A 22,450-nucleotide genomic window follows, 5' to 3' on the forward strand; every position below is an offset into this window, starting at 1 on the left:
CGCTAGCCATCTAGACAACTGAGCTACCTTGATGTGATGTACATTGAGTTCCAAAAGGCACTGGATAAAGTGCAACTTAACAGGCTTGTCAGCAAAGTTAAAGCCCATGGAATAAAAGGGACAGTGGCAGCATGGATATGAAAAATTGGTTGAGCAACAGGAAATAGAGAATAATGGTGAACGGTTGTTTTTCAGACTGGAGAAAGGCATATATTGGGTTTCCCGAGGAGTCAGTGTTAGGACCACTCCTTTTCTTAATCTATATCAATGACCTAGACTTGGGTGTGCAGGACACAATTTCAAAATTTACGGATGACACAAAACTTGGGAGGTATTGTAAACTGTGAGGAGTTCATTTTGTGAGGAGGATAATGATAAACTTCAAGAGGACACAGCAGGCTGGTGGAATAGTTGGATACATGGCAGTTGAAATTTAATGCAGAGATGTGTGAAGTGTTTCATTTTGGTAGGAAGAATGAGGATAAGCAATAAAGAATAAAGGATACAATCCTAAAGGGGGTGCAAGAGCTGAGAGACCTAAACATAGAAACATAGAAAATAGGAGCAGGAGTAGGCCATTCGGCCCTTCGAGCCTGCTCTGCCATTCATTATGATCATGGTTGATCCTCCAACTCAGTAGCCTGTTCCAGCTTTCGTCCCAAACCCTTTGATCCCTTTAGACCCAAGAGCTATATCTAACTCCTTTCTGAAAACATTCAATGTTTTGGCCTCAACTGCTTTCTGTGGTAGTGAATTCCACAGGCTCACCATTCTCTGGATGAAGAAATTTCTCCTCATCTCAGTCCTGAAAGGTTTACCCTGTATCCTTAGACTATGACCCCTGGTTCTGGACTCCCCCACCATTGGGAACATCCTTCCTGCATCTACCTTGTCAAGTCCTGTTAGAATTTTATAGGTTTCTATGAGATCCCCCCTCACTCTTCTGAACTCCAGCAAATATAATCCTAACCGACTCAATCTCTCCTCATACATCAGTCCCGCCATCCCAGGAATCAGTCTGGTAAACCTTTGCTGCACTCCCTCTATAGCAAGAACATCCTTCCTCAGATAAGGAGACCAAAACTGCACACAATATTCCAGGTGTGGCCTCACCAAGGCCCTGTATAATTGCAGCAAGACATCCCTGCTTCTGTACTCGAATCCTCTCGCTATGAAGGCCAACATACCATTTGCATTTTTTACCGCCTGTTGCACCTGCATGCTTACCTTCAGCGACTGGTGTACGAGAACACCCAGGTCTCACTGCATATTCCCCTCTCTCAGTTTATAGCCATTCAGATAATAATCTGATTTCCTGTTCTTGCTACCAAAGTGGATAACCTCACATTTATCCACATTATACTGTGTCTGCCATGCATTAGCCCACTCACTCAACTTGTCCAAATCACCCTGAAGCTTCTCTGCATCCTCCTCACAACTCACCCTCCCACCCAGTTTTGTGCCATCTGCAAATTCGGAGATATTACATTTAGTTCCCTCATCTAAATCATTTATGTATATTGTGAATAGCTGGGGTCCTAGCATCGATCTCTGCGGTACCCCACTAGTCATTGCCTGCCATTCGGAAAAAGACCCATTTATCCCTACTCTTTGTTTCCTGTCCGCCAACTAATTTTCTATCCATCGCAATACACTACCCCCAATCCCATGCGCTTTAATTTTACATGCTAATCTCTTATGTGGGACTTTGTTGAAAGCCTTCTGAAAGTCCAAATAAACCATATCCACTGGCTCCCCCTCATCAACTCTACTCGTTACATCCTCGAAGAATTCTAGTAGATTTGTCAAGCATGATTTCCCTTCCGTAAATCCATGCTGACTCTGCCCGATTCTACCACTGTTCTCCAAGTGCTCTGCTATGAAATCTTTGATAATGGACTGTAGAATTTTCCCCACCACCAAAGTCAGGCTGACTGTCTATAATTCCCTGCTTTCTCTCTACCTCCCTTTTTAAATAGTGGGGTTACATTAGCGATCCTCCATCTGTAGGAACTGTTCCAGAGTCTATAGAATCTTGGAAGATGACCACCAATGCATCCACTATTTCTAGGGCCACTTCCTTAAGTACTCTGGGATGCATACCATCAGGCCCTGGGGATTTATCTGCCTTCAATCCCATTAATTTCCCAAACACCATTTCTCCACTAATATTGATTTTTTTCAGTTCCTCTCTCTCACTAAGCCCTGTGTTCCCCAACATTTCTGGTATATTCGTGTCCTCCTTTGTGAAGACAGAACCAAACTATGCATTTAGTTGGTCAGCCGGTTCTTTATTCCCCATAATAAATTCCCCTGTTTCTGACAGTAAGGGACCTACATCTGTCTTCACCAATCTTTTTCTCTTCACATACCTGTAGAAACTTTTACAGTCAGTTTTTATGTTCCCCGCAAGCTTGCTCTCATACCCTATTTTCCCTTCTTAATCAATCCCTTGGTCCTCCTTTGCTGAATTCTAAACGGCTCCCAATCCTCAGGTCTGTTGTTTTTCCTGGCAAATTTATATGCCTTTTCCTTGGATTTCATGCTATCTCTAATTTCCCTTGTCAGTCACGGTTTGGCTATCTTTCCCATTTTACTTTTGCGCCAGACAGGGATAAACAATTGTTGCAGTTCATCCATGCCCTCTTTAAATGTTTGCCATTGCCTATCCACCGTCATCCCTTTAAGTAATGTTTCCCAATCCGTCATGACCAACCCGCACCTCATACCTTCGTAGTTTCCTTTACTAAGATTCAGGACCCTTGTCTCAGAATCAACTACGTCACTCTCCATCTTGATGAACAATTCTATCATATTATAGTCACTCGTCCTCAACCACTAGGTTGTCAATTATTCCTCTCTCATTACACAATACTCAGTCTGGGATGACCTGTTCTCTAGTTGGTTCCTCAATGTATTGGTCCAGAAAACCATCCCATATACACTCCAAGAATTCCCCCTCTACGGTATTGTGACCAATTTGATTTGCCCAATCTATATGCAGATTAAAGTCACGCATAATTACAGTTGTTCCTTTATCGCATGCATCTCTAATTTCTTGTTTAACGCCATTCCCAACATCTGGGACCTGGGGGTATATGTGCACAAATCATTGAATGTGGCAGGGCAGATTCAGAAAGCAGTTAATCAAGCATATGGGATCCTGGGCTTTATAAATAGAGGCATAGAGTATAAAGACAAAGAAGTTATGATGATCTTTAATAAAATATTGGTTCGACTTCAGCTGGAGTATTGTGTCCAATTTTGGGCACCAAATGTCAGGAAGGATGTGAAAGCATTAGAGAGCATGTAGAAAAGTTTACAAGAACAGTTCTAGGGATGAGGAACGTCAGTTACTAGTGGCTAGACTGGAGTAGCTGGGACTGTTCTCCTTAGCGAAGGTTGAGAGGAGATTTGATAGAGGTGTTCAAAATCATGAGGGCTCAGGACAGAGAAGATAGGGAGAAACCGTTCGCGTTGGCGGAAGGGTCAAGAACCAGAAGATTTAAAGTGAATGGCAAAAGACGTAGTGGCGACATGAGGAAAAATATTTTTATGCAGTGCCTGGTTAGGATCTGGAATGTACTGTCTGAGGGTATCTTGGAGGCAGATTCAATCAAGGCTTTCAAAGAAGAATTGGATAATTATCTGGAGACAACAAATTTGCAGGTCTATGGGGAAAAGGCAGGGGAGTGGGACTAGGTGAGTTGCTCTCGCAGAGAGCCAGCCCAGACATGATGGGCCAAATGGCCTCCTTCTGTGCTGTAGCCATTCGATGATTGAATACACACATATATTACATTATATTTAGTTTGCAGTGCCTTGAGGGGCCTGCTGTAGATTGTCCAAGTCTGCGAAGCATATAGGAACGCAGGGATCACTGCTGCCTGGTACACCATGACCTTAGTCCTGGGTTTGAGGTCCTGATCCTCGAATATGCTATTCCTCAGTCAACCGAAGGTGGAGAAGGCACATTGAAGCTGGTGGTGGATTTCGTCATCTATGACTTCGCAAAATCCTTCAAATTCGTTGGCAGGCTAGGCAGTGAGAGAACTTCTGAGGAGAGAATTCCCAAGGAAGCAGAGAAGACCGCAACCCAGCTCAGCTTTCAGCACCTGTCTAAAAGACCCTGAGAAGTCCACTGTGTTAACTCATCTCGTCTCCTGTCTTTGAAGAAAAGCCTGATAAGTTAATTCTCAACGCCGCCTGATGGCAGATCAGCTATGATCTTATTGAATGAGGCTTGATGGGCTGAATGGCCTGCTCCTGTTTCTTATGTTCTTAAAATAACTGTTCTAAAAGATCCCAGTGACCCATCCACGTGTACTTGGAGGCCAGACTGTAAGTCAGTTTTGGAACACAACATATCTCCTCTGCTGTTTCTTCAAGAATGAGAAGTATTCAGCCCAAGTGTTTTTTTTTGTCTGTAACAAAGCTCGAAACAAAAATCCCTTTTATTTTTCCGGTTAACCGGTGTATCTGTGTGTGTGTGTGTGTGTGTGAGTGTGAGGGGCTAAGGTAAAAAGGGAACTATAATATTTCAATGCGTGTTTATGTTTTACTTCATTACTGGTTAAGACGTGTTTTGTAATAAACCGATAATTTTGTTGTCCATTAAAGAAACCTGGTTAGTGTGTCTTATTCTGGGAAAAATAGAGTATATTATTCACCATATCGGTAAGTGGGAAAATTGAAATATATGCTGTGACCTGTGGACATGTGGGACTAGAATAAACAGTGCACTCCTCCCGCCTCAGTCATAACAAGGAGCATTCGGGAAGGTACCGAGTACCTCGTGAGATTTCAATGGGAGTACGCAGCAACCAAGTATTGGCAGCGAAAGGAGTGCACAGGCCCCCCCACCCCCAAGTAACTCGCCTATCCAACTCTTCAAACACCATCTGCCCCTCATGTGGTAGAGGCTGCAGTTCACGCATCGGACTCATTAGCCATGTTAGAACGCACTGGAGTGCAAACAAGTCATTCTTGGCCGAGGGACTGCCTATGAAGAGGATTAAGCTTGCAAATCACCAGTGGTTGGCAAAGAATCTGTAGCTGCAGCGTTAGTTTCTCTTTTATTTTCAGACGCTGGCTAGTCTAATGTGCACTTCACCTTTTTTTAATGTTCTATTTTATTTTCCTTTAAATTTGCTTGTGATTGTTTTCCTCACCATTGATTTAGCCGGACTGAGACTCTTGTGTTCTGTATGGGTGGAGAGTCCGTCAATCGGAAATATCCGACCAATAGGCGGTTTGCTTGGGAGCCGGAAAGCCCGCCCCTCAGCATCCGGCTGTTGTGCGTCGGTCCCTCGTTCGCTGGTCGCGTTAATGGCGCAGGGCCTGAGGCCTGGGCTAGTGATGTTTGAGTAGATATTTGCTCGGTTTTCGCTGTTCAGGTGAGTCGGATAGATCGGGGTTAATTCTGTCATCTCGGTACTCGAGTTGCAGGGAATGCAGGTTGAGTGCTGCTGACCCCGTGCCTCGTCCTGCAGTGCGGCCTAGTTGGTTTCCATTGTGGCGCTTGGCAGCCGCCACCAGTCGGTGGATTCCTGCCACTCCGCCTCCCCCCAACCCAATCTCATATATATCAGAATAATGTAACAGGATTTGTAATCCGCTGCCTGAAAGGGAATTGGATTTCTACTTAAAAAGAGAAAAGTTCGCAGAGCTACGGGGAACAAGCAGAGGAGTAGAATAAAAACAAGAAATGCTGGAGATACTCAGCAGGCCTGGTAGCATCTGTGGAGAGAGAAGCAGAGTTAACGTTTCTGGAACGTTAACTCTGTTTCTCTCCCCACAGATGCGGCCAGGCCTGCTGAGTATCTCCAGCATTTCATGTTTTTATTTCAGATTTCCAGCACCTGCAGTATTTTGTTTTTATATAAGCAGAGGAGTGGGACTAATTGATACAAAAGCAAAATGTCAGGGATGTTGGAAATCTGAAATTAAAAATAATGCTGAAACTACTCAGTAGGTCATGCATCATCTGTGGAGGGAGAAACGGTAACCGTTTCAGTTGGATGACCTTATGTCAGTACTCATTGGCTCTTTCAAAACCTTTCTGTGCTGTGAGATTTTATGATTTAGTAACATTTTTAGAGTAAGTTGTAATTCCCTTTTCAAGTATACAACATGTAAAGCCATATTTATTTTGGCAAGTGGACCAGAAGAAAATTGATATAAATCTAAGATTGTAATTCTCCCTGATAATGCTAGAATGTCTTCCCAAAATCCTGAATGCCCCTACATCTTCAAAAAGTTGGGTGGTATAGAATAGGAATGCACAAGTAAACTGTTGCTCCACTGTCTCCAACATACTGAAATGTTAAATTGCACAGTCCGTTTCTGTGCTCAGTCCTTAGGGAGTTTGTGTGTGTTTAAATCAGTGTCTGGTCCCTAGCATACATATGTTTGCAATTATGTAAAGTTACGAGAATGGGACGTTTAGTTGCTGTATTTGATGGAAAATTACTATATCAAAAGAACTTTGTTTCCAAAAAAGGTAAATGTAATAAAAACAAAATACTGTAGATGCTAGAGATCTGAGTTAACAGAAAATGCTGGAAATGTCCAGCAGACCAGGCAGCATCTGTGGAGAAAGAAATGGTATTAACATTCCAATGTATCTAACTTGGGTTCTGTCCGAAATAGTGTTGCTGCTTTTGAGGGCACTGGGTAAAATAATGCTAGCTGTTCCCTATTAGTATGATATTGGAATGTAATATATTAAAGCACAAGACTTTGGAGTGCGTTTGGTGTATGTAAACAAATGGATCTGCCATTCTGTGCCAAAATGCTACACAAATACCAATCAAATGAATGACCAGTTCATCTTTTTTGGTGGCATTGATCAAGGGAGGACTGTTGTCTAGGACAGAAAAAGGACTGCCCCTGTCTCTTCAAATTGTGCTGGGGTGCTTGATGTCTACTCCAGCTTTATATCTCATTCAGGGGACAATGCAGCACGCTATGTTCTGCACAACTGTCAGCTGAGATTATGAACTCAGGTTCCATTATGGAGATCAAATCCATAATCTTTTGGCTCATGTCAAAACCCAAGTAACTGAGCCAGACTTAGTAACTGGGATGTAACAGTGTTACATGAGAAATGTTGATTGCCATTTTTGTAGAATATTTTTCAAAACTTGACTCCAATTTGCCCATTCAAAAACATTGAAAAGATAGGTTTAAAACATGCATTTCAAGTGTTAGTACTGAAAATATAGCTGTTAAGTAAATTATTAAAATGTAGCTGCTGCACGCACATCCACAGATGTGTGTTAAGATAATAAGACAGAACTTTTAATATAGTCAATGTATTTAGGCAAAAAATGCCATATCAGAAGAAATTCCTTTGCTGAAAATGTAAAATTCTCCAGATCCTCCGATCTGCAGTATGCATCCAAATTTGGGTAAAATTAACCTTTGGATACCGGTCTATGTAGACGCTGACATTTAATCAGAACCAGTGTAATTCACATCGATCTTCATATTGCTGTAATAAAAGCAAAATACTGCGGATGCTGGAAATCTGAAATAAAAACAGAAAGTGCTGGAAATACTCAGCAGGTCTGACAGCATCAGTGGAGAGAGAAAGAGAATTAAGGTTTCAGGTCTGCAACCTTCATCAGACTTGAAACATTAACTCTGTTTTCTCTCTCCACAGATGCTGCCTGACCTGCTGAGTATTTCCAGCACTTTCTGTTTATATTTCAGATCTTCATGTTGCCACTGATTTGGAATATATGTCATTACAATGAGTAAAAATTAACTCTCTAGTGTTCAGGTGTGCACATTGCATCTTCTGCAGCAGTCATTTTATTACTGCAGTTATCAGCTTCCATTAACATTTACAGAAGTTATTTTTAAACTTTTCACTCAAGCAAGTGTATAAATGTTAAATGCATATGGGAAAAATAATTTTAATTACGAGCTGCCTCACATATAGCGTCCTGTCTAAGTGGGCAACACACCTTAATCCAGCTGCCAATTTATTTTCTGTGTAGCTTATGGAGGAAAAGAATCTTGGAGAATGAATTGCCCTTTATAGCTTTTGATTGATGTCCTTGTTTGAACCTGCATTTTAATCCTTTTTGGTTTGTCTTTAAAGTGATTGGTACTGTAGCTTGCACTGTAATAGGGAATTTTTCTCCACAAATGCATCCTTGTGTGTTACTGGTGGTTCCTTTGCTAGTAGAACGTTATTTTCATAAGTAAAAAGTATGTTATGTAATTCTTCACATGGATTTGTAGATAATTAAATTTGTCTTTTTTTCCCCCCTTAGAATCTACAAATATGGCAGCATTTCAGTACAGGGCCGCACCCGGGCCCAATCCAGTTCCGGTCCCTGTACCTGATTATATGTCAGAGGAAAAACTACAAGAGAAAGGTAAATTTCTAAATTAATCTGATCAGTTATGAAACGGAAAGGAATTCATTTATGAATGCAGTAATCCTGTACAATATTTCCCCCTATAATTGAAGTACAGATGTACTCCTTTGTTGAAATTGTATTTTATTTGGTGTTTTGTGCACTGTTGTAAGTTTGGGGCCTGGGTGCCAGTTATATGACAAAAAAACCAAAAAAGCTTTGAGAAACACCCTAGAAAATCTAGAAGTAAGATAAGACTCTAATGTTGCAGCACACTTTATGCAAATAATTGAACTTTAAACTGTATTAAAATAGATTAACTCCAAACACTAAAGCACAAGTCAGCTGTCTCGTGGTTCCTGCTTGATTTATCGTTTGTGGTGTCAAAGGAAGTACAGTCAATTCCTGTTTATTTGAAGCTCTGTTTTGTTTAGGGGGAAAAGAATTGAATTATCCAATAGTTCAAATGAAGCAATTTTAATAAAACAACAAAGGGCAGTTTTCATGCAAAGGGTAGTGAGAATCTGAAACACTCACCCCAGAAAAAGTTATGGGTGCTTGGTTAATTAAAATTTTCATGACAGAGATTGATGGGTTTTTATTGGATAAGGGTGTCAAGGGATATGGAGGACTAGTGGTTAAATGAAGTTGAATTGAGAGTTAAACTGTAAAAAAAAAATGAAGTTCATGTTTTGACTTTAGTCTTTCAGAAGGTGAGTTCTTTCTTGGATGTATGTCCGGTAGCTTGAAAATGTGCTTAAAGACTCCAAATAGTGATAACTGATTTGGGTAGCAGATGTAGTTTAAGATTCAATTTTGCTTCTAGTCCTGAAATGATACAATGGACGGCTGCCCTTGGGTGCTGCAGCTAAAAATAAAATAGGCTCTTGGGTGACGGCGCATTTATGCCAGTTGCCACTGAGCCGGGCTAGGTATTCTTGTTACTTTCAGAAAGTCATTACTAACAGTTGAGCTTGAGTTGTACTTGAGTGCTGAGATTGGCATCCAGGAGCGGGAAGGATGATCCTTTCTCGCCTCAATGGAAGCCAGTGAGAGACTAATCATGCAGCATAGTTATTTTAACATTTTTCTTGCTCAGATATTTAACATGGTTATTTCCCAAGTTCACAAAATGTGTTACGGCACACTGAGCAATGAGGAACTGCTCACCATGCCGCAGCCAGGCTGACAGGTGATTGGCAGAGAATTAAAAGTAAAATTAGATTGGTGTCATTGGGTTGGTTTGAGGTCACTTTCTCAGGAAGGACCATAATGTCTAACTCATCAGCTTGTCCGCTTTTCAATTGAAGAGGGAAGTATAGCTTTGCAAGACAGCAGTAAGATACTTTACAGGGAAAAAGCTAAAGTAATGGATAAATAAAAGCAAAAGACACCAGATGCTAGAAATCTGAAATAAAAACAAAGTGCTGGAAATACTCAGTAGGTCAGGCAGCATCTGTGGAGAGAGGAGCAGAGTTAATGTTTCAGGTCTGTGACCTTTCATTTTTTTAGATGGCTTGTTGACTCCAGATTTTGACTTTTGCTTGTACTCTAACAATGTTTTTGATTAGCTGTTGATTAAGTCATGGAATTTTTTTTAAGGAGCTGTGATGCTTTTGTATGATATGGTAGTCAATTTACAATTTCTAGTGTCACTTCACCTCTTCATTTTTCATAATATTAAACTATTTTCTCCAGCTAGGAAATGGCAGCAACTTCAGGCTAAGCGGTATGCTGAGAAGAGAAAGTTTGGTTTTGTGGATGCTCAGAAGGAGGATATGCCCCCTGAGCATGTCCGAAAGATAATTCGTGATCATGGTGACATGACAAACCGTAAATTCAGGCATGACAAGAGAGTCTATCTTGGGTAAGAAAATTTGCAATTTGGAGAACAATGGCAGTTTCATATTCAACTTTAAATTACCCTGGGGGATTTGATGCTTAATGTTTTGTTCTTGAGTTCCTCTTTCTACTATTTTAAAGGAAGCATTAACCCATTTTTGGTTTAAACACAATGTAGTTGAATGATAATATTCCAGAGCATAATTTTGATGCAATTTTTAGTGCTTGGTTGGTTACTGAATTGCCATGATCTCCAGCGCTCATCTTGTTGTGCACAAAGGTTTGCACAGAAAACTGTTATGAGGTATAATGGCAGGGGTGATGGGGAGGGAGTAGAGGTCTAAAATCTACAATGACTGACAGATTGAACATCACATGTGAAGTACACAGATACTGCATAACCTGTCTACTATAAAAATTACAATCCTATTTTTAAAAGTGGTTATTTCTGGTGGTGTATTAGTTTGTTTCTTTAGATGGCTTGTTGACTCTAGATTTTGACTGTTGCTCTGTCTAGTATTCTTGCTAGTCATAGATGCAGTATGTTGGGATGGGAAGAGGAATTGAATTAAAGGCTACTGCTTGATTGGAGTTACATTTGCAGTGTTTTTATGAGTTGCATGTATACAAAGTCAGAAAATTAAAAAACTCCAAATTGCCATATTGTACTGTTTTTTATGTTTGTAGTAATAGTTTTCTTTACAGATGCCATTGAGGAAGCTCAGCACCAAAATAGATTGCAGGTTTACGTGTGACTGAACTTGTGTCCCATTTACCACTAGTAATTTTATAAAGTAATTTTGTGAGTTTATTTAATAGCTTCAAATCTGCCTATTTTCAAAATTGTAAAGTGCCATTTTGTATTCTACTTTAAAGAATCAGTATATGCTGGCCAATTATGGTAAAATATGACACTCATCTAAAATATTAAGATAATTGATTATGCTATAAATTAAAATTGATTTATTTTTCTAATTTACACTGTAAAGTAATGTTAAAATCAATCACTAATCTTGTCATAACAGTGAGGCTGTTTGGCTACGGCTAATATATTGGCAATTGTCTTTTTCTCCTCCCTGCCCAGTGCTTTGAAGTACATGCCACATGCTGTTCTGAAACTACTGGAGAACATGCCTATGCCATGGGAGCAGATCAGGGATGTTTCAGTTTTGTACCACATCACAGGCGCAATCTCATTTGTTAATGAGATCCCATGGGTTATTGAACCAGTTTACATATCTCAGTGGGGGTAAGTAAAGTGTTGGATTTTTCAAGAGCTTTTAACAAAAGTATATCTATTTATTTCTGAAATAATTTTGTAATCTTCCCGTAATCATCTCAATCAAATTAGATGGTATAGGAGGATCGGTATTGTGGCTGTCAGTTATTTATATATGGTACATTATCCTTGTCAGCAAATTAGGCTTAATACAGATACATGTTACTAATGTATTAAAGATGTGACTTAGACGTGCTGATTTCAAACCCTGCCCTCCTGAATTTGTGTAATTGTTCAACTATCTTCCAGGTTCCTGCTGCTGTATCTTTTTTGCATTTTCCCTACTTACCAGTTATCAATGCTGGTTATGGCTACCATCTCTCAAAATATGATGTAACTGTGGTATTACCATTTAGGTAAAATGTACTTTTTGCCATATTAAGGTTGAGAAGAGCCAGGTCAGCATTTGTGGGTTCAGCCAAGAGAGCAAGAACAATCAACACACTATGTGAAGTTGTGGAAAAGTATATCTGACGGGTTGTTTGTACAATGCTGATTGCATAAGCCCAGAAATGTTTATATTGCAGCTATTTCCAAAATAAAGGGATCATGTAGTTTTTCCATGCATATATATGCAATCAAGTCATCGAAAATGATTTGGCCCATTAAAGCTTTTAAGTACCCTGAATTTCCCAGTTTAACATACAACTCCATTTTGCTATGCTTTATTTTAGCCTGTTGGACATTAAGTAGAATTATTTCAGTTGAAGTTGAGCAGTATCTGTTCTCAATAAAACGTAACTCTTTCTAGATGACTTGGTTGTTTCCACTCATAAGTATCAGCTCTTGATTAGTATTCACAGCCTTTCTAGTTCATGCACTCATCTTTCAAAAACGATCTGCTTGGATTCTTTTATTCATAAAATATTTTTTTTCTATTGTACTGGTAGTGAATTTATTGTTAAAAGTTAACCTGTCAAACATATTTTCTGAATGAGCATTTTTATATCATTGGATAAACTTTTTATTGTGTTGCTCCATTGCCATATGATAAGGAGCTGCATTTTGCCACTGAGAGGACATTTTAGTAATGAAATGCAATAACTGATAGAGCCATTTCTCATTAGAACCATGTGGATTATGATGAGACGTGAAAAACGTGATAGACGACACTTCAAAAGGATGCGGTTTCCTCCTTTTGATGATGAAGAGCCTCCCTTGGATTATGCAGATAACATACTTGACGTGGAGCCACTCGAAGCAATACAGATGGAACTTGATTCAGAAGAGGATGGACCAGTGGCTGAATGGCTATATGATCACCAACCATTGAAAGACAACCCAAAGTAAGGCTTTTGAGTCTATCAGAAAGTGCATTGATGTCATGAAAGATTGAAGGGCTAACAAGGTAGTATAGAAATGGAAACAATCGGCTGATTTTAAAATAACAAGTACATTTCAGCTCATTTGTAGAAGAATGCAAATTTAAACTCTGCTTCTGGAAATGTTATGTACACTTAAGAGTAATAGAAATGATCCACTTTTATGAATGAACAATTACCTGTGATATCATTAGGACTAACAGGTTCAAAACTAGAGAATAAAAACTGAGATTGTGTCTGTTGCTTTCCATCTTTCCACAAGTGCCCTTTGGTAAGTTCACAGGTGAAAAGAAAAATCGTATTTCATAGAAGATTCTTTTTTGAAAATTTGAACAGTTTCTTCATTATTCTAAACTATTTGTGTATAGATTGTTTTAGGCTTTTGATTGTCAGTAGTGCCTCTTTGCCAGTAATTGACCTTCAAACGAAAAATTAGAACTATTAGTCAGGAGTTCTGACTGCCCTGGTAATCTTTGAATATTAAACCTTTTACTTTTAGTACTTCTTGAATTGATATATTAACACTTGATTAAGTAATAATGCTTGACAACCTTACTACTTGGTGCAGTACACCAAATTGATGCTTACAGCTTCAAATCAATTTAATAGGCTTATTGCAAGTACAGAAATATACCAGTAGGTCAAAATTGTGGAACGAACTGACGTATAGATGTAATGATTCTCAATCTGAAGGTCTGGATTTTGTGGTTGTAATGACAGTAAAACTGTCAGCGTTCGCCGTCATTACTCCACTGAAACTGACAACAACTTCAAGAGTCCACACATACAGAATAACACGGAAATCCAGAAGTTACTATCAGTGATTCTATGCTCCTCCAGAGGGTGCGTTGTTGAAGTCACCTCCAGAATGCAATCATTGAATTGACAAAAAGTTGAAAAAGTTACACCTTGTTGAATGAGATGTAACTGGGTTTTTAACTGCGCGCTAAGTTTATAATTACTGCTAAGTGCCCTCACTGACTCTGTAAAGGTAATTTTGCATTTGTGGAATGTCAGATTTCTCCATTATGATAAATTCCACTTTTAAAAAAAATCTAAATTTGTTTATCCATTTTAGCCTTTATTTAAATCCAATCATTTATTTTGCTATCTGAAAATTTAAATTAGAAGTGTTGATAATCAGTGTTTTTTACTTCTGGTTTGCTGTCTGAGAATGCTTCAATGTGTTTGGCTGCTTAGCCTGCTGGTTGACATCACTGCTGCTGCATGTCATGAGATTCCCTTCACTTTGCGCTAGGTTTAAACAGCCGTCGGGAAAGGGGAAGCCCACGCTACAGAGATCGCTAGATCTTTGTGGGCAGCTTTCTTTGAGATCAGCGGCAAGGGCCTTTGCTTCGCCACTGACTGCAAAATCTAGTTCATTATAACAAAGCATGGTAAAGCATTGTTCTGTGTGAAGAAGAAAAATGTTTTGTTCAGCTATGGTCCTACTTCATCATTTGGTGCCTGCTAGAAAAGGGACATGTGGGCACTTCAGTTGAAGACAAGGTTAGGCTTGGTGGTGATGCCTCCATGGTCCAATAGCCTATCAGCATTTAACTGTATAGGCTTGCACATGATGTTTGACCACGAATGAGGTACCAGAAGGGTGCTGGAATCTGTGGACCCAGATCCCAAATTAAACGACTGGTTTCAGGAAAGGAACATGTCGAGGGTGATGAAAGCTGGGCTCTTTGTGTTGCTTTTATGTCTCATTATTAACTGAGTGAGATTCTCAGCATAAGTAACTTTGATTTTTTATGAGTGCTTATGCTTACTCTGTGCTATAATTAGAAGAATTGGTTTGGACTAAACCTACTTTGTTGAAATAAGAAAATCATAGTTATGTTAACCTGTTCAGCTACCTATCAATGTGCAAACATCGCTATCCACTATTGATTCATTATATTAAGTTGTAAATTTCTCTTATAAAGTGTTTGAATTGAGAATTTGTTTGTCTCAATTTAGGTATGTAAATGGATCAACTTATCGTCGTTGGCAGTTTACATTACCTATGATGTCCACTCTTTATCGCCTGGCTAATCAGTTGCTAACTGATTTAGTGGATGACAACTACTTCTATCTGTTTGATCTCAAAGCATTTTTTACTTCCAAAGCTCTCAACATGGCAATTCCAGGCGGACCAAAGTTTGAGCCTCTGGTTCGGGATGTGAATCTTCAGTAAGGATTTTTTTTTTTTTTAAATCTTGTGTCAAGCTATTAAGTAAGCAGTGAATTTAGTTGCTTGTCATTGGTATTTCTATTAGGCTGTACAGTAGCTAACTACAACCATTGAATGCTTCAGCAAAGATCAGAGGCATTCCACCTATTAAGACTTCACTGGTGTTTTTCTGCATGTGAACCATCAAGTTTAATTCTACTTTCCTGCTTGTTTCCCGTGTCCTCTATCTAGTCAGATATCTAAATTTGTTTTAAAATAATTTATGCATTCTGCTTCAACAACAGTACTATTTACTGTCTTGTTACAGTTTTACTGACCGGTGGACACAATCAATATATTGTCATCGGCTTCATAATCTCGACCTAAGTCAGCACAACCCTTAACTATCTCTGTTCAACTGAATAAGTCCTAACTTCTTTAGTCTCCCTTCATAATATCATTCTTGGCAATATCTTAGTCAATCTATACCTTTCCTACTGCACCTTTTCTATTGCTTTTATATCATTCCTATAATAGGGTGGCCAAAACTCCCAACTACGGTCCTGTACAAGTTCAGTATTACCTCTTATGCCTCTAAGGTGCGAAGTCAAGGATTCCAATTTTTTTTTAATGGCTTTATCTACATTCGCTACTTTAATCACTTGTGTATCTACACAGCAAGATCCCTCTGTCCCTTTCCTCTTTGTAAAATCTTACCATTGAATCTGCATTTTATTTTCCAGTTAACTTCACATTTATTGTCCCTCTGTTCTTGTACAGATAATTTATTTGTATATAGTAAATAAGATATATCTCTGCAGAACACCATTCACCAGATTTTTGCAACCTGAGATTTTTTTACCCCTATGCTTTCTTCCCTCAATTATCTATCCATGTGGCCACATTCCCCCTTTCCCCTTGATTTCTAGCACTAATCATTATCTTTTCTGTAAGTTTCATTAGGTGGTATCTTATCAAATGCTCTTTGACTGTTTTAATGTTTGATGGCACAGTACACTGCAGCCACCTCCATGAGGTTTTACACATATTGGTTGACTAATGAGTGGTACAGTTATAGCATAGAAATGAACTGGTTTTACATTACGTACTGTACATAATTAAACTTGTCATTTTTAGCTAGCAAATGTAAGCTTTGTACATAAGGACACTGTTAAGCTATGTCCCATGGCGAAGCTATAGGTGTAGAGTAAGTCCCAGCCAGTTACATTTCTGATCTGACGGGTGCCATTCAGAGCCTGTTGCACATGGCTGTGGGTTGGGAGAATGTGGTAGGGGAAATCAAAGGGAATGTCTGGATGATCCCTGCAACTCCTGGCCTGCAACTCCTGGTTGTTGTCTTATAACCAATAAAAGTGAGAACATTCCTGCATTTTCAGTTGCATGTTTGTTTGAGGCCATGACTTGTTCTGAGCTATTATGCTTAAATAGCAGGAAATCAGTATTCTTTGAACTGCATGATATGCAACTTGTCTTCAGTTGATTGAGAATTGCAATATTAAAGTGTTGATCATTTGAGTTTGATTTGCCTCTGTTAGGGATGAAGACTGGAATGAATTCAATGACATCAATAAGATCATCATTAGACAACCAATCAGAACAGAATACAAAATAGCATTCCCATACCTGTACAATAACTTGCCCCATCATGTTCATCTCACCTGGTAAGTAGACAAGTGTAAGCTATTTTATGTCTTTCCTAGACTTAGAATGTGCACCATAAGCATCTAAATTTCCTGATAAGTTCTGTACATTATTACTGTTGGGTCAGGAAATTGGAAATCTTTTGAAACATCATCTTCTATATTACATTTTTCTGTGTAATATTTCATTGTAATATTGTAGCCGCTTCAGTGTTGCTGATTGATTCATGATGACTGCTAACCTGATTAGTGATCATTCCCAACAATAGAAGAGTACATAAGGCAGCCATTTTTTTTACTTTTATATTTAAAAATAAAATCCTCTCCACAACCTCATAATTCCTCGTAATCTGTTCAGCCCCTCAACGTTTATTGTTATTTGTAACAAACCTGCGATTTGTTTTGTGGAATGCTACAATGAAATGCTGTCAGAATGCTAGGTTGTGGGTTTTGTACCTGTAACTGATTCTTCCAGGACTGTCTGAAACAGTTTTGAGTGGTCTCTGTTGAAACTGTCTCATAGGACAACGTTATGTAGGCCCAAATAGACCCGGGAAGTAGAAAAAATTAACTGGCCATTAAACTTTTGAAACTAAATTATGAAAAAAACTCCAATGGCTTGGTTGGTTAATAAGAGTACAATAGAGCAATACTGAACTGAAGATTCTAAGGATGTTTCTTGGTCTCTGCTGAGTAATCTGATCTCAGTTAGTATAGGAGTTGGGGTCTGTTATTGGTTTTAGTATCCCTAGCGCTCAGGAGAAAGTAAGTCATGTTCCTTTGGATTGTTATCCAGTGACCTTTGTTGAGAAGTGGATATCTATGGATGTGGCGTCATGGCATGATTGGTTGGTCTTGCTGTCATGCCCCCATGATGAAATAGCCTCCCATTACTCAACATCTTGACTCACACGTGAAGAAATGTCCATTGGGTGGGGTATTGGAGGGAACCTAACATCCATGAGTCTGTTGCTCAACAGAATTGAGCTTTGAGAGGATAACGGAAGAAGATTAACACAAAAAAAGTTAAAGTATATTCTGGGGAAAAAACTTGCTAAATGTGGTATTTGCTTATACATTAGCCTTCATTTAACTTTGTATCTGGATTTTAGGTACCACACACCGAATGTTGTGTTCATTAAAACTGAAGATCCAGATTTGCCTGCTTTCTACTTCGATCCATTGATTAACCCAATCTCTCACAGGCACTCTGTTAAGGTAATCAACTCCACACTAGAGTAGCTTTGCTATAGCAATGAATTTCTACTTTTTATCAAGTTTAGTTGCTGAAATATAGTGAACGGAAGATTATCACATGCGTTTGCATTTCTTTGCAGAGCCAGGAACCATTACCTGATGATGACGAAGAGTTTGAACTTCCTGATTGTATGGAACCATTCCTGAAAGATTCTCCTTTATATTCTGATCATACCGCCAATGGCATAGCATTGCTTTGGGCACCGAGACCATTTAACTTGAGGTCTGGAAAAACAAGGAGAGCACTTGACATCCCATTAGTTAAGAACTGGTACCGTGAGCACTGTCCAGCAGGGCAACCAGTCAAAGTTAGAGTTTCTTATCAGAAACTCCTAAAGTACTATGTACTGAATGCACTTAAACACAGACCACCCAAAGCACAAAAGAAAAGGTTGGTTGAATGTTCTGTAATTTTGATGTGTTCAAGAAATGTAAACCAATGCAATGAAAAATTAAATATTCTGGAGCTCTCTGATCTAACTATACATGTTTAATGACTAGTAAGTTATCAGCTTTGTTACTTTTGAGAATTACTAATGTTGTGAAAAAAGTTAGAGGGAGCTCCAGTACTTGTGCAGAAGAGAGAGAGAGAAACTAAGAGATCAGCAGTGCAGGTGCAAGACCCATCAGCTTTTTAAACAGATGAGAAGGCTTCATGTTCTAGGATTGCCTGGCACTTAAACATGTCTGCTATTTAAGGACCAGTGCTTGGCTGCTTGATGGTGCTAGATTGATAAAGGAAACTAGTACTGATTGATCTCATCATAACTTTCCTACTTGTGATCACTGAATGGCATTAACGACGTAACAAAATCCACTGTCCCTCATAGATCAAAATGATGAATGGCTCCTGTACAGAACAGGGTGATTTAAAAAAATATATATATAAATATGAAAGTGAGAGAAGTTGATATCGGTGAATAGAATTTTTTTTCTGTTTTGGCCATCCATCTCGACAACTAACACTCCTTTGCATGTTATAACCCTCGTTAATACATGGCCGGTATAAATGCTGAATGTAGTTCTCACTGCTCCTCTGACTGTATTGCCTAAATGTTTTTTTTTTTGGTTTCAGTTTGTGCTGTTCCAACCTGTTTATGTTGGACCTTTACAATCAGCAGAGAGATACTTTCATCTAACAAAATTATTTGGATTTGTTTTGAATCAAAGTCCCATAAGGAGAGGCAATGTTCTGAATTCATTGTCTCATCCCCCTCTTATTGTGGATCTATTCAAAGCTGATTTTGCAATGAGCAATGACTTTATGATAGTGTTCAAAACCATTTTGGCAGAATTTTTAAATTCTAATGTATTATAGTATCTCACTCGGGTGGGGAGAACAATTCCCAGTCTTAATAGACACCAATATTCTGTAAATGAGCTTGCCTGTCATGTCTTAATTCTCTGGCAGAAGTCGGGTGCGTTTGCCACATTGGTAAAGGGCATCTCCAGACATTGAATGACAAAAGTAATCTTGATGCTGTGCAGTGAAATATCTTTGGGCTGGCTGGCTGGCCTCTTGTAAAGTATAATAAGCTTTTAAATGAGGAAGGAAAGGTGTTGAATGTTTTCTTTTTAACTTCAATTTAATGCTGCTTAGCTCTTCCCACATCAGATAGTTATTCCGTTCTTTCAAATCAACAATTTTTTCCCCACATCAGGTACTTATTTCGTTCTTTCAAATCAACAAAATTTTTCCAGTCAACCAAACTCGACTGGGTAGAGGTAGGCCTCCAGGTGTGTCGTCAAGGTTACAACATGCTGAATTTGTTAATCCACCGTAAGAATCTGAATTATCTGCATCTGGATTACAACTTCAACCTGAAGCCAGTGAAAACCCTCACTACTAAGGTAAAATTATCATGGGCATTGGTTCTGCTTTTGGAAGTAAAGTGTCTCTACAACTTGCCGTGCAGATATGATTTGGAGGAGACCTGGTAAAGCAAATGCGACATTTGGCAGTTGTATTCTTTTCAGTTCAGTTAATGAGTATTAAAGCTCTTTCAGAATTACTGAATTGGACAGTTATTTTATGTTTTGATATCCTTGACCTTTTGGACTTAACACCTTATTTTCACTTTTTAAATTGTGCTTTTTTGCTATTGAAACAATCTAATTAAACTGCTATGTTGTTGCATGTTTGTACTTTGTTCTTGAAACTAGAACACAGGCTCTAGTAACTACGGCTCTACCAGAAAAAGTTATTGGCAAATTATGAGAACAAGAAATTTGTCTTTACTGTAATTTGCCTAAGTTAGATTTCGTGTTCAGAGAATGTACTCCAATAGAAAGATTAAAATAACATTGAAATTTATGATTTGTAACCACCAATATAATCCCAAGACTAGGCTGTAGTCTTTAATGCATGCCATAGTGCTTGTGTTTTTATCATTTAGTGGATTGAGTTAAATTATTCATCAAGATTGTGTCAGAACATCATGGATATAAGCCCCATTCCAGTGACTTGAATGCATGCTCTTCAGTGCAGTACCGAGGGAGTACCATGTTTCAAATGGGAAGTTAAACCAGGGCCACATCTGTCTGATCAGGTTAAAGATCCCATGACACAATTTGAAGAACAGGAGAGTTTTCCCAATGGCCTACCACAAACTATCCCTCAACCAGAAAGGGATTATCTGTCCACTTATCTGTCCTGTGTTGGCTGCTGCTGACAAATGAAGCCAACAGGATGTGAAAGATGCTCATAAATCCAAGTTTTCTTTGAATAAAGATTATGGTGATTAAACTGTTGGTGCAAAAGCAGATTTTGAACAATTGCTGTGGCCTTTAAAGACTATGAAAAATTACCAATATGTTCATTTTTACAGGAACGTAAAAAGTCTAGATTTGGCAATGCGTTTCATTTATGCCGTGAGGTGCTCCGTTTGACGAAGCTTGTCGTTGATAGTCATGTACAGTACAGGTTGGGGAATGTAGATGCCTTCCAGGTACTTAAATTTTAAAATGAAACTTTTGGAAATGTAGTAACTATTTCAAGTATATTGTGTGTGTGCAGAGACCATTCTTTGGATCATCAGGATTTTGCAATGGAAAGCTTTAATTTTCTTAATACTATCTGCTTTTCCTTTCCAGTTGATCTTGAAATTGTTACTTTTTACATTGCCTTTTTTAAACTAATCTATAAATAATTAACAATTAGGCTTTACAGATATCTCATTATGAAAGGTGTCACAAAATAAATAGAACTATTTACTTTTATGGGCATGCAAAATGGTTTTGCTTTGCACCCATGCAGCAATAACATTTTAATTTCTTTTTAATTGTTCTTGGAATGTGAGCGTTGCTGGCAAGGTCACCATTTATTGCCCATCCGTAATTGCTCTTGAGAAGGTGTTGGTGAGCCACCGCCATGAACTGCTGCAGACCATGTCGTGCAGGTCACCCACTGTGCTGTTAGGGAAGGGAGTTCTAGGATTTTGGCCCAATGACAGTGAAGGAACGACAATATGGATCCAAGTCAGAGACGTATGTGACTTGGAGGGGAACTTGCAGTTGGTGGTGTTCTCATGCATCTGCTCTCCTTGTCCTTCGAGGTGGTAGAGGTCATAGGTTTGGAAGGTGCTGTTGAAGGAGCCTTAGTGAGTTTCTGCAGTGCATCTTGTAGATGATACACACTGCTGCCACTCTGCACTGGTGGTGGCGATTATGAATGTTGATGATGGTGGTTGGGGTGGCAATCAAGTGGGCTGCTTTGTCCTGGATGGGTCGAGCTTCTTGAGTGTTGTTGGCACTCATCCAGGCAAGTGGAGAATATTCCATCACACTCTTACTTGTGCCTTGTAGACGGTGGACAGGCTTTGGGGAGTCAGCGGGTGAGTTATTCACTGTATAATTCCTCTGACCTGCTCTTGTAACTGCATTATTTATATGGCTGCTCCATTTCAGTTTCTGGTCAACGGTTGACCCCTCATCAGGATGTTGATGATGGGGAATTCATGAGAACATAAGCAAGAGTGATGGTAATGCTGTTGAACGTCAAGGGAAATTGGTTTTGAGTTTCTGCTGTTGGAGATGGTCATTGCCTGGCAGAGAGTGTGGGTTATGACACTAGATGAAGCGAGTAAGACTGTCTGGATGAAAGTAACCCTCCACTTTGCTTTGGAGTCACTTTGAGCCTTACCACTCAATTTACACTCTTCAAGATTAGTGTAGTTGTGCAACACCAAACTTGCCTAGTCTACATGCACACTAACTTGTTTTTTAAATCGGGAAAAAGAATAATTGTTCTTAGTTCAGCTTGAAATAAAACATCAACTCGACTCTACATCTACAAAATTAAATGTGTTTTGTTTTCTGTCTCCAGTTGTCGGATGGGTTGCAGTATATCTTTGCTCATGTCGGACAATTGACTGGAATGTACAGATACAAGTACAAGCTGATGAGACAGATCCGAATGTGTAAAGATCTGAAGCACCTTATCTATTACAGATTTAACACAGTAAGCATTGCGTTTTATGTAACTGTTTACACATGAATTTACAAATGCGTGTTATGTTACCAATGCAAATTTTGATTGTGTCAGGCCTGATCTTTCA

At 39.0% G+C, this 22,450-nt stretch overlaps 1 protein-coding gene across 1 annotated transcript in view; it reads left to right on the forward strand.

Annotated features, from left to right (window-relative positions):
• The first annotated feature begins 5,278 nt into the window (after nt 1–5,278).
• prpf8 (pre-mRNA processing factor 8) overlaps nt 5,279–22,450 on the forward strand; it is a 48,782-nt gene continuing 31,610 nt past the window's right edge. The window contains exons 1-12 of the mRNA XM_068010364.1: nt 5,279–5,396; nt 8,286–8,390; nt 10,071–10,239; nt 11,299–11,463; nt 12,561–12,779; nt 14,784–14,996; nt 16,533–16,658; nt 17,750–17,855; nt 17,975–18,285; nt 19,556–19,745; nt 20,723–20,842; nt 22,219–22,353. Coding sequence (XP_067866465.1) covers nt 8,297–8,390; nt 10,071–10,239; nt 11,299–11,463; nt 12,561–12,779; nt 14,784–14,996; nt 16,533–16,658; nt 17,750–17,855; nt 17,975–18,285; nt 19,556–19,745; nt 20,723–20,842; nt 22,219–22,353 — 1,848 coding nt within the window. The 5' untranslated portion in view covers nt 5,279–5,396; nt 8,286–8,296. The remainder of the gene's footprint in view (nt 5,397–8,285; nt 8,391–10,070; nt 10,240–11,298; nt 11,464–12,560; nt 12,780–14,783; nt 14,997–16,532; nt 16,659–17,749; nt 17,856–17,974; nt 18,286–19,555; nt 19,746–20,722; nt 20,843–22,218; nt 22,354–22,450) is intronic.

Source organism: Heterodontus francisci, chromosome 30 (genome assembly GCF_036365525.1).
Source record: "Heterodontus francisci isolate sHetFra1 chromosome 30, sHetFra1.hap1, whole genome shotgun sequence".
Classification (NCBI taxonomy): domain Eukaryota; kingdom Metazoa; phylum Chordata; class Chondrichthyes; order Heterodontiformes; family Heterodontidae; genus Heterodontus; species Heterodontus francisci.